This window comes from Berghia stephanieae, chromosome 4, assembly GCF_034508935.2.
Source record: "Berghia stephanieae isolate SIO BIC M18660-M18661 chromosome 4, UCSD_Bste_1.3, whole genome shotgun sequence".
Classification (NCBI taxonomy): domain Eukaryota; kingdom Metazoa; phylum Mollusca; class Gastropoda; order Nudibranchia; family Aeolidiidae; genus Berghia; species Berghia stephanieae.
The window spans coordinates 16,849,734-16,859,019 of NC_088363.1; the positions used below are offsets into that span (position 1 = coordinate 16,849,734).

Below are 9,286 nucleotides of genomic sequence, written 5' to 3' on the forward strand. Positions count from 1 at the left end.
AACTAGCTATACATTTGACTGTTTCCATCTCACCAAGGGTATTCGGTCAGGGCCAGGACAAAACCAAGTAATCTCATTCCAAGACAAAGACAGAAAACTAGTTGGAAAACCGATATCGGGGGATAGAAGACAGTAAGTACCTCCCTGCCCACTATGGGAGGTCAGAAACCCCACCCAGTAATCAGCCTTTCATTTTGGGATAGGTCACAGTAAAGGTTGTTCACAATTATCTTATTAAATTTTATTTTATTAAGAACTGAATTCATCTCACTCCAGTTATATTTCGGTAGGCTTAGATAAACTTTACCTTCTAATATTAGATCGTCTTTCCTTTTATAGCCTTCCCTCGAATTAATTTCTAATTAGTGAATACTTTTCCTTCTACATTCTGTCACGTAGCCACTTATTATAAAAGCTGATAGGTCTAACATTCTACACTCACTTCTCTCTACAATCTATGCCGGACGGCCAGTCGCTCCATTCCTTATATATATTTGAAGATTTTTATCTTTTGGTACTTTGTGGATATTTTATCTCCACCATCAAGACGCCGGAGCTTTTACCTTTGACTGTATAATCCTCAAGGATCAAACCTGAGCCCGCTGTTGAAGAACTATACAATAACCCCTTCCCAACTACCTGGAAGTGGAACTTTACGAGTCTGAGCCTGTTATTGGAGGAATATATTATCCAAGCCTTTCAACTGCCTGGAAACGTAACCTTACGAACCTAATATATCATCATAAGTTACGTAATATATTCACATTTCTATTTGTAACTACCACAATCACTATTTATCACTTTTAATTAAATTTCATCTTTCTTTTTATTTCATCTTAAACAAATCTTTAATTGTTTTTCATTTATAGTAACTAGTAAATTCTGGGGCCTCATTCTACATATCATTATGCATAGTCGAGTAGCGCTTTACTCACTTGAGACCATGACAGGATAGGAGTGGTCTTCCAGTAATTAGGAAACTCTAGTAAAATTATGTGATTTATTTCGTAGTAACGGTAATGATATTTACAATTTGACTTAAGCGGCATTTACAGCATAGAGTTTTGTAGCAATGACTATAAAAATAAAACAGATGAAAAAAGAGAGAGATCCGCCCCTCCAAAAAAAAAAAAAAGGATGACAATACAATAATTAAATAAATAAATATTTTTAAAAACCCACAAAAATAAAACAAACAAAAATAAATAAGAAAAACCACAAAAACAAATAAAAAACAAAATTAACACACACAATCAATATACTTTATGATCATCCATAACTTTGCATAAAATTCTCATTGCTTTATTATTCTAAATCATATTTAACGACAGACCATGAAGTTAGCAGTTTTATTATTCTGTTTCTTCTTTATCAGGTATTTCATATGGATTTTGCAATTTTTGTATTCTTAATGATATGTTCTTTAAAATATTGACAACTAGTGTCAGTTATTTATTTGATACATTTTCTTAAAACTTACAGCGATATTGATCGAGCATTTGCTCAGTTAAAGTAGATATGAAAACACCATTACAAGATCGATACATAATTTGAAGTTAAAAATGGAAAACGGAAATGACCTTTTTTGGAATTTGCCATTTCTTTTACATTCTCTACAAAAATATGCTTTCTTGTCTCATATGTTTGGTTTTTTTTTTTTGGATAAATCTTTCACTACTCCAGGGTAAAAAAATATGTCAGATTATATAATCAATATCATGCAATGAGGCAAATCTCAAAATAGTCCCAAAAAATTTACGTAAACGATAAAGTGATACTAGAATAAAGCCCAATTTTGATTTTGAAACCAAGGCATTTCTTTAAAATCCCATCCAAGATACTTATTTTAAAACACAGTCTATATATTCCCTAAACTCCTTCAATCAAGCCTCCTCCACTTGTTTCTTTGTCACTGTTGTTCTATTTGTTTGACTTTTAAAATTAATATAATGCAGTATACACACCAAAATCGGTAAAAATTTCTAGCTATGCAAACGAGAGCAATTTTAGCTAATTGGTTGAAGTGTCTGTAATGAATGAACTGCCATGTGTTCCTGGAGATGAGAACTTTGAGAGAATGCCTTGCCACACGTTAAACACTTGTGTTCCTGTTCTTCTGTATTACTATTATGCCTTTTCATGTGATGATTTAAGCCAGACATTTGTGTGAATCCCTGATTACAAATCAAACATCTGTATGGTCGTTCTCCTGTATGGGTTCTCCTATGCTGATTTAGGTGTGACAGCTGTGCAAACGTCTTATCACACGTTACACACTTGTATGGCTTTTCTCCTGTATGAATTCTAACATGCTGGTTTAGATTTGACATCTGAGAGAAGAATTTCTCGCATATTGTACATTTAAATGGCTTTTCACCTGTATGCACTCTTGTGTGCTGCTGAAGATATGACCTTTGGGAAAACAGTTTATTGCAAGTTTGACATTTGAATGTTTTTTCCTTCAGTTGCTGTTGGACCTGTTGCTGTTGTTGCTGCTGTTGTTGTTGTGGTGCTGGTGCTGGGAGTAGGACAGGTGATGGCTGTTGCTTTTTGGTGGAAATTACTATTCGGAGAGATTGAGGATCACTTGATTTAGCGATCGAAAGAGATCCTTCATTGTTCCCCAAGGTATTTCCTGCAACACAAAAAATTTGAAGTGTCAAGCAGCAGCACATTTCTTAAAATTACAAACAACTTAAAATATAAAGGTTTTAAAAACTTTCGGAGTAGAAAGCAAAATAATAAAACACAATTTAACAACAATGCCTTTTGTAACTTGGCAGTCCACGGTTTCTCCTCTCTTCTTGACCAGAAAATTGTCACACTTTGGTTCGAGTCCTATCAAGTATATGAAGGCTTTGTATCTTTGCTTTGTTTATTTTCCCCTCATTATTCTTTACTACTGGACAAAACCCGTCATCATTTAGTGACAGTGAATTGTTCAAAAATCAATATAAACAAAAAAATATAAAAATGACTATATTAAGCACAGTCACAGATTAACATACTGAAGTATGTGCGGCTATGTGGTCAAGTGGTATGACACTCACTTTTGGATCGGAAGGTCCTGGGTTCGAGCCTTGCACTCAGCGAATAGTTGAGTCCTTGGAGAACGCTCTTTACTCATATTCTCTCACCGTACTCAGGTGTAAAACGAGTACCTGGCCGTTAACAGTGTTGTCTTTGTCCAAAAAAATTGTAATATCGCCTAACAGACGTCATGTCCCGTTCTAAATGTTAAGTGTTGCTGTTGGCCAGGGACCCGTTGTGAAGTGCTTTGAGCACGTTTCGTGGATATTGCGCTATAAAAGTTCAAGTTAAGTCTATGCAAACAATTGATTTATGATCAAAGTGTCAGTCCTTCATAATTTCACATATTCAATATTCAGACAATAAGTTTTCTACTTTGCAGTGAAGGCTGTTGTAACAAACTCTTTAATCTGTGTATAAATCACTCTTTTGGCACTAATTTCAATCGGTTTGTTTTTGGTTTAAGAATCCATCTTTTGTAAGGACTATGAAAACAATTAGATTAGTAGACCCTGGAAACTTTTTGAGATAATTACCATTAAAATTAAAAATAGCTCAAAAAAGTTGTTTTGAGCCTTTAATAAAAGACTGACAATTGTGATTCAATGATGAAGTGAAAGAAGTAGATCCACTCTTCTACTTCCTTTAAAAAATATTCATAGAGGTGAAATCAATATGTTTTCTTTTCTCTTTTAATATTTATTGGCTTATAAAAACTAAAACAAAAAACCATTGTATTTTAAATAGCTTCAATCCTGGTTACAGTCAACAGGATTGTAGTGGTAGAAGTGGTAGATCTAAAATCACAACATTCATATATAACAAAGATTTTGTAAAAGCATAACTCTGTAACAAAAAAATCTTCGATAGGAAGTTCTAATCAAAATCATATGGCAGAATGTTTGGCAACAAAAATAAAAACATGGTGGTAGTATTGCAACTATTTTCAACCCAGAAAATTTTCTTAATAACAAAACAGAAAGAGAGAGAGAAAGAAAATGCAAAAGTCAACAATGTAAATTTATGATGACTGATTATAAAACCTTACACTAACGTTCCCTTACCACCGTTTGTATTTCCAACGAATTGGACAGACGGAACATTATTTCCTCCATTGGTCAACATTCCAGCATTTTGATCCATAAGTTTGTCTCCAAAATTGCCAACATTGGAGGAGGCAAAGCCAGTAAGGTTGGGCTCCAGCATGACCCGCAGTTCAAGGATTCAAAAAGCCAGACCAAATACTATGATATTTGTAAGATCTGTGAGAAAAGATATCAGCAAACAATTAGACTCTTTGGTTGTAAACAGTTGTCAAATAATTACATTAGCAATGACCTTGTTGAAAAAGTCTACTATTGATGTTGAAAGAGAAAAAAAATGACAATACATGAATCATGCATCATGAATTTTGAATTCTAGGTCTTTAAAAAAAAATGAAGGCAAATGCATTTAGAAGGCAAATCTAGAATTTTGACCCAGTTGGTCAAGAGTATGATAAATAACTGAGAACATTTGTATCAAACACGTCAACTGATTCCCCATGATCAATGAACTCCACAATGCTTTGTTTGTTCCCCTAGCAGCTCAGTTGTAACCAAATTATCATTTCATAGAATACAAGTTGCCTGTTAGGCATCCTTTTCTACTTGCACTCTGAAACTTAATCAAATATATCTGTCACGGTCTTTAGCTGGGTTGATGTGGGTTTTTTTTTAAAGCTAAGGTTGTAAAACTTGGTCCAGATTTATCTGATCATGTTACCCATGACTGTGTCATCATGTCTTGACTACATTACAAGACAAGACGGCGTACCAGTCGACCACCAGAATTTTTACAGACATGTTGTTGCTGTTGGAGTGGTCAAATCAAGAATGCAGCCTATTGCAAATTACATGTACAGTACAGACAAACAAACACACATAGAGAGAGATAGAGAAAGATAGATAGATAAATAAATAGATAGATAGATAGATAGAGAGAGAGAGAGAGAGAGAGAGAGAGAGAGAGAGAGAGAGAGAGAGAAAGAGAGGGAGAGAGAGAGAGAGAGAGAGAGAGAGAGAGAATGAAAAAAAAAATCAAATCAAAACACAACACAACAAAACAAAACAAACAAAATTAGCCCCCCTCCTGAAAAAAAATAAATAAATAACATGAAAAAAAATAATATCAAAATTGAAAGTACATAATCTATTATATAAGAAAAAAAATTAGGGTCGGGGATAAACATTGTTCCGAATAGACAATGTAAAATTTATATCATCACGCACAGAATCACTGACAAATTCAAAATTTATAAAACTATTTTTACAGACAGATATAATACAAGTAACTTGCAAACCCTCTTTTATATATTTCAGGCTAATTCTATCATCCACTGACTCAAATTAATATGAAGAAAATCTGCTAGGTCTTTTTTCTTGTTTGTTTGTTTGCATAATTTTTAATTTTAATTTTTTGGTTAAATTTAAAGGCTGTTATTATTCGACCGTACAATGCGATAACTTTTTGCATTATTCAACCGTATGCTGCGATAATTTTTTGCATTATTCGACCATACACCGTGATCATTTTTCGCATTATTCGACTATATGCTGTACGCTATGATATATTTTTTTTCTCACCATGGACTCCATTTCAAATGTGTTCAATCAATAAATGTCTAGACACTAATTTTCTTCGCACATTTCTTGAAAATCTTTTTTTATTCACCTTATTAAAAAAAATATTGTAATCTTAGCATTTATCTTATCTCAACAAAACTTTGATTGCATTGTTATGTGTGTTTGCGTATATATGCCATATATGTATGCATGTGTTGTGTGTGTGTGTGTGTGGTGTGTTTTATTTGCTGCAGTTTTCAAAAAGAAAATCCATTATTTAATCATCAAGGATTTTTTGTTTGTTTGTTTAGAGCCTATATAGCATTTCTCCTTAAGGTCACATGGATAAAAGCTTGCTTTTCATACAGTGCGTCTTTTCTTGACTGACACTCTTGCAATGTAAATCACTCCCATGTCCATTCACAGATTCTAATCCACATCAGTTGAGTGGAGCTATGTGTAAAATGCCTTACCCATGGACACAAAACAAAGTCCAGAGGTTTTCATCATCACCGAACCACAGTGACCACGCTCAACATGTCTGTGATGAAGTCATATCAATAGAAATCAGGCTCGTTGTGGGAGATTTCTATCTTCTCAGATATATTGATAAGAGTTTTCTGTTGTCTCCCGAGGCACTAAGTACAGACAAGAAGTCAAGAATAGTATAATATATAAATACATTCATAACTAAGCAAATGTGTCACATGGAAATTATTGATATATTACAAATTATATGATGTTATCAGGAGTTTGTAAAAGACAATATTAATGAATTTTTATAATTAGTGGTACAGAAATAAAACCAATTTTAAATATAATAACTGGTAGAAGTCACTAGCAGAATGTGTATTTAAATTGAAACAAATACACAAACTCATGACTCATACATAATATATATACACAAACATAACTCTCTCTCTCTCTAATCATAAACAATACAAAATGCTTCCTACATTTTGTACCTCCTCTTTAGCTCACCGTTCGAATGTACAAAAACAATAATTTTGTTTATTTTTGGCCCCGTATGGCCTCCCCCCCCCCCCCCCCACTCCCCTCCCCCAGCTTATTGACATCTTCAAGACAAGAAAACGAATGTCACTTCTCATAGCATGTCCCTTCTTCATTGTCATTTTGTGTATCCTGCTCCTATCCTCTCTCTTTCTCTGCTTTCATTTCTAAAAATAGTAGTGATATGGTCCGATAAGGCTGTCATTATCCCCAGACATCTGTCTGGGGAAAATGAAAATTCGGTACCCCCAGACACCTGTCTGGGGATAACCAAATTTCGTTATTCCCAGACAGATATTTGAAACTCCGCTCTTTTAAACAATTATCCATACTCCAGAATATGGAATGTTTCCAAATGCACATAGAAATAAGGAAAGTTAATAACACATCTATAAAAACATGAAATTAACCAACATTAAATCAGTTGTAACTACATATACACAATATGCGTCGACTTCGAAGTGGGTGTCATGGCCGATTGGTTTAGTCGTCTGCCCTGGAAGTTTTACCAGAAGCGACGATGCGGGTTCAAATCCTGGTTCCGCCACTTTTTTTTTGTTTGTTTTTTTTGTTGTAAATTCCGTCTTCTTTTTACAGAACGGTGCAAGGGATAAATGTCCCATCCATCCTCCCCCCACCTCTTTTTTTTTAACTCTCTCTCTCTCTCTCTCTCTCTTAGTTGCTTTCTAGTTTCTAGCAAATTGTCATATTCGTCCCCACTCCGATCTCAAAAAGTATCTAAAAAGGATAAATAATTAAAAAGCAAACAAACAGAAATATTGAGAGAGCGACCAAATGGTCAGATAGAGGAGAAAAAAACAAACAATAATTTTTAAAAAAATAAAACAATTTTAAGAAATTCATGCTCAGAAATGGAACAAAAGGTCAAACAAAATCAAAAACGAGAAAAGAATAGACTCGCACAAAAAAAAAAGAGGTGGGGGGAGGATGGATGGGACATTTATCCCTTGCAACGTTCTGTAAAAAGAAGACGGAATTTTAAAAAAAATAAAAAAGTGGCGGAACCAGGATTCGAACCCACAACGTCAATTCCGGTAAAAATTCCAGGGCAGATGACTAAACCATTCGACCATGACACCCACTTCGAGGTCGACGCATATTGTGTATATGTAGTAACAACTGATTTAATGGTTAATTTTATGTTTTTATAGATATTTTATTAACTTTCCTTGTTTCTATGTGCATTCGGAAACATTCCATATTCTGGACTGTGGATAATTGTTTAAAAGAGTGGAGTTTCAAGGGGATAACGAAATTGGTTATCCCCAGACAGGTGTCGAATAATCACTTCGAAATTTGTATTTCTTTGCGGAAGTTTTTATTTTTTTTTATTTCATAAAGCAGCTTCAGCTATGAATGTCAACAATGGTGACAACATGAAAATGTCTATCAATCAAACAATCAACTACAATTTCTAGAAGGCTGATATGGGATAAAGATTCATGTCTTTTATTACGGCTTTTTATTTCACTCGGTATTCAAACCTGGTACTGGTATTGATGAGCGTTAAAAACTCGTTTCCATACAGTAATATCTGTACTCTAACGCTAGTCTATAATAGTTTATAGTTTATAGCAGTACACTTGGACTTGGACTTGACCATTGACACTACGTCACGCTTAGAGTTGGATTGAATTAACAACTCGACTCGTGAAATAAGATTCATATTAAAATTAAAAGACACTCATTATCAGCTATAGTGCTGCAAAATAGCTTGTTAAAATAGCCTACCAAGATATTATCACCGTACGGTGACGCTCGCCTTCCAAGATATCACCGTACACGGTGAAAATAGAAAAATAACACTGATTCGGGCAGTTGAGTTGGCGTCGGTTTGTCTTTGGGCGGTCTGATCAAAGAAAATTAACACACAACAAACAAAAGAATGGTATTGCAAATAACAATGAGTCAATTTACATTTCAGCTTACTTCAACTGTCGCCAAAACGTAAATGTAGCTATTTTTCTGAAGATAATAAAGAAAACAAAACTTCAATTTCTCTAATTTCATCGAGACAACTCTATTGATTAGGGCTTATTCCTTCCTTCAAGAAAGAAAATAGATTTAAATGAAGTGATTCTATAGATTATATTTTCGTCAACATTAATTCTCTCTTCACCCCAACCTTCCTCAAAAACACAAACCTCCACAAACCAACTCGTTACAGAATAATTTTCGCTTTCCGTGTATTTTTAAAGCATTATTTTAAATGCTTTTTTCTCTTATGTCACGAAAAATCAGAGAGAGAGAGAGAGAGCAAGAGAGAGAGAGAGAGAGAGAGAGAGAGAGAGAGAGAGAGAGAGAGAGAGAGAGAGAGAGAGGAGACTCAAAACTGGTCTATCATGTCAAATCTATTTTACAGTCTCTAGAATCTCAAGAATCGTGGACTCTCTTGATACAAAAAAATGGCTCTTCGCCTAAAATAAATGTTCGGAACATGCGTCATCCAATGGAGTCCATGGTTTGCTGGATTTGATAGAATAGAAATGAAGGAGCGGACAAACTAGCCAAACCAGGAGCGAACATGGAACAGATCGGAGAGCTTGCAAACCTTGGAGAGCAAAATTAAACAATGGAAATGAATAAATATATTATGCAAAATGATATTGTGAGTTATGAGA

At 34.3% G+C, this 9,286-nt stretch overlaps 1 protein-coding gene across 4 annotated transcripts; it reads right to left on the reverse strand.

Annotated features, from left to right (window-relative positions):
* Positions 1 to 955: 955 nt before the first annotated feature.
* Positions 956 to 8,697, reverse strand: LOC144970117 (uncharacterized). 4 transcript variants are annotated; one of them, XM_078909359.1, is made up of 4 exons: positions 8,595 to 8,697; positions 6,107 to 6,271; positions 4,095 to 4,292; positions 956 to 2,635 (listed from the first exon to the last, which is right to left on the reverse strand). In XM_078909359.1, the coding sequence occupies exons 3-4, from the start codon at positions 4,234 to 4,236 to the stop codon at positions 2,007 to 2,009; spliced, it is 771 nt and encodes a 256-aa protein (XP_078765485.1). In that variant the 5' UTR covers positions 4,237 to 4,292; positions 6,107 to 6,271; positions 8,595 to 8,697; the 3' UTR covers positions 956 to 2,006. The 4 variants fall into 4 exon arrangements, with proteins under 4 accessions (XP_078765485.1, XP_078765488.1, XP_078765487.1 ...); XM_078909362.1 differs by lacking the exon at positions 6,107 to 6,271 and having other exon boundaries at positions 8,595 to 8,688; XM_078909361.1 differs by lacking the exon at positions 6,107 to 6,271 and having other exon boundaries at positions 8,397 to 8,676.
* Between the last annotated feature and the right edge of the window lie 589 nt (positions 8,698 to 9,286).